Source organism: Tupaia chinensis, unplaced genomic scaffold (assembly GCF_000334495.1).
Source record: "Tupaia chinensis unplaced genomic scaffold, TupChi_1.0 Scaffold000117_2, whole genome shotgun sequence".
Classification (NCBI taxonomy): Eukaryota; Metazoa; Chordata; class Mammalia; order Scandentia; family Tupaiidae; genus Tupaia; species Tupaia belangeri.
Genome location: NW_006159583.1, coordinates 5,838,801 through 5,841,231, shown reverse-complemented (window position 1 = coordinate 5,841,231; position 2,431 = coordinate 5,838,801). Strand labels below are relative to the sequence as shown.

The 2,431-nt window shown below is 37.3% G+C and overlaps 1 protein-coding gene across 1 annotated transcript; it reads left to right on the top strand.

The window, feature by feature from the left end:
* Positions 1 to 362: 362 nt before the first annotated feature.
* Positions 363 to 1,461, top strand: TAAR1 (trace amine associated receptor 1). Its single transcript, XM_006144373.2, has one exon. It carries the CDS (start codon positions 445 to 447, stop codon positions 1,459 to 1,461), a length of 1,017 nt encoding a protein of 338 aa, XP_006144435.1. The 5' UTR covers positions 363 to 444.
* Positions 1,462 to 2,431: the final 970 nt, after the last annotated feature.

Genomic DNA, 2,431 nt, shown 5'->3' with positions numbered 1-2,431 from the left:
GGATCAAAAATTATCAAGAGGCGGGGCAGGGGGTTGGGGAGAGAAGAAAGAAAAACATCTTGGTCCTGAGGTTGTTTCTTTAATTCAGCTTGTCAAAGCCCTGGTCTATGCGGTACTGTCTTCCGAGCCCCAGTTGACCTAATAATTCAGCTTTGTATTTCTAGCACAATGTCTAGCTTCAAATAAAAGTTAAAAATATTAGTTGACCTGAACTTGGAAATAAAACTTCTTCCAAAATAATTATTCTTCAACAAGAAGTAATAGTTAAATGTGTTGGAAGAGAGAAGAATCAAATTGTTGATGCTTTATTCTTTTCCTTTCTCCTTCTAGGTTTTTGCTAATAAGAAATAAAATCAGAAGAATTCTAATCTGATTATGGATTTGGGAGAAAGGTTACTCTACATACAAAGGGGAAACTGAAAGGGCAGACAGTCCTCAGGCACGATGCCATTTTGCCACAATATAATCAATATTTCCTGTGTGAAAAGCAACTGGTCAAATGATGTCCGGGCTTCCCTGTACAGTCTGATGGTGCTTATCATTCTGACCACACTGGTCGGCAATCTGATAGTTATTATTTCCATATCGCACTTCAAGCAACTTCATACCCCGACCAATTGGCTTATTCATTCCATGGCCACTGTAGACTTTCTGCTGGGGTGCCTGGTCATGCCTTACAGCATGGTGAGATCAGTGGAACACTGCTGGTATTTTGGAGATGTCTTCTGTAAAATTCACACCAGCACGGACATTATGTTGAGCTCAGCATCCATTTTCCACTTGTCTTTCATTTCTATTGACCGCTACTATGCTGTGTGTGACCCATTGAGATATAAGGCCAGAATCAGCATTTTCGTTATTATTGTCATGATCTTCATCAGTTGGAGTGTCCCTGCTATTTTTGCATTTGGAATGATCTTTCCAGAGCTGAACCTCAAAGGAGTCGAAGAGCTGTATTGCAAACATGTTCACTGCATCGGAGGTTGTTCTGTCTTCTTTAGCAAAGTATCTGGGGTCTTGGCCTTTATGACTTCTTTCTATATACCTGGATCTATTATGCTGTGTGTCTATTATAGAATATATTCAATTGCTAAAACACAGGCAAGATCAATTCATGATGCAAACCAGAAGGTTCAAATTGGATTGGAAGAGAAAAATGGAATTTCACGAAGCAGAGAAAGGAAAGCTGCGAAGACATTAGGGATTGTGATGGGAGTTTTCCTAATATGCTGGTGTCCTTTCTTTGTCTGCACGGTTATGGATCCTTTCCTGGACTACACTATTCCACCCGTTTTGAATGATGCATTGATTTGGTTTGGCTATTTGAACTCTACTTTTAATCCAATGGTTTATGCTTTCTTCTATCCCTGGTTTAGAAAAGCACTGAAGATGATTCTATTGGGTAAAATTTTTCAAAAAGATTCATCTAGGTGTAAACTATTTATAAACTCAAATCCATAGCAGTACTGTATTGTACTATTTTGCAAAATAGTTGGTGATCATATGTGTGAACAGAACATAGTAAACCACATGCACCAATTATGGTTCATTTCTCAATGATTTGAACCAAAGTATGCATGGTGAGTTCAATTATGCTGTTTATATTTCATTTCCTGCTTGGGATATAGTAGGTATGATCTTTGCCTTTTTTTTACTACGCATATTGAAGCTTTGTAAATCTAGCACGTAAGCACTACACATTGAAGAGCTTTTCTAGCCCTTAGATGAACTGCCATGAGCTGTCAGAACAACCATCCTTAGCGGCTCAGTGGTGGATTCAATAGGGCTGTATCGGGCCTATAGTTTGGAATACTTTTGTAATAAGTATACATGCATTTTTCTTGTATGTAAATAATGTTGCATATATGATATTTTGTAAAATCAACTGAGAGTACACATTGAATGTTATTAACTAAATAAATTACATCTAATTTACTATTTGTATCCTTATTAATATATATTCCAACCTCTAAAAGCCTTGCTCTTTCTTTTGAAAAAAATAGGGTTTTTCAGGGACAGTAGATAGCATAGTGGTTATGTGGCTGGACTCCCACATGGTTGACTGAGTCCTGGACCTGGTGACTTGAAAATCACATTGGGTGCATGTGCATGTGTGTCCCAGATCCCAGAAGGATAAGGGAGGAGAAGGGACTGTGGCATGGCCAGTTCTTCTGGGGGTGATTTCTCACTTTTCCTCTCATTGTCTCTGTTTTTCTCTCTCTCCAGTGAGTGTGCAGGCCCTATGGCAAAAAACCTCTAAAAAAACAAAATTAGAGCTTTTTGATTCTCTTAATTGTAGAAATTAGAAAAATATACAAAGAAATACCATAAAATATTAAAATTTTAAAATGCAACTCATAGTTCACTTCCTGGAAATAATTATATCATTTAAAATCCTTTGAAATATTTGTTTATGTATTCATAGTATTGC

Coding starts and splice junctions, on each gene's coding strand:
- TAAR1 (XM_006144373.2), top strand. CDS start 445: ATGCCATTTTGCCACAATATAATCAATATTTCCTGTGTGAAAAGCAAC.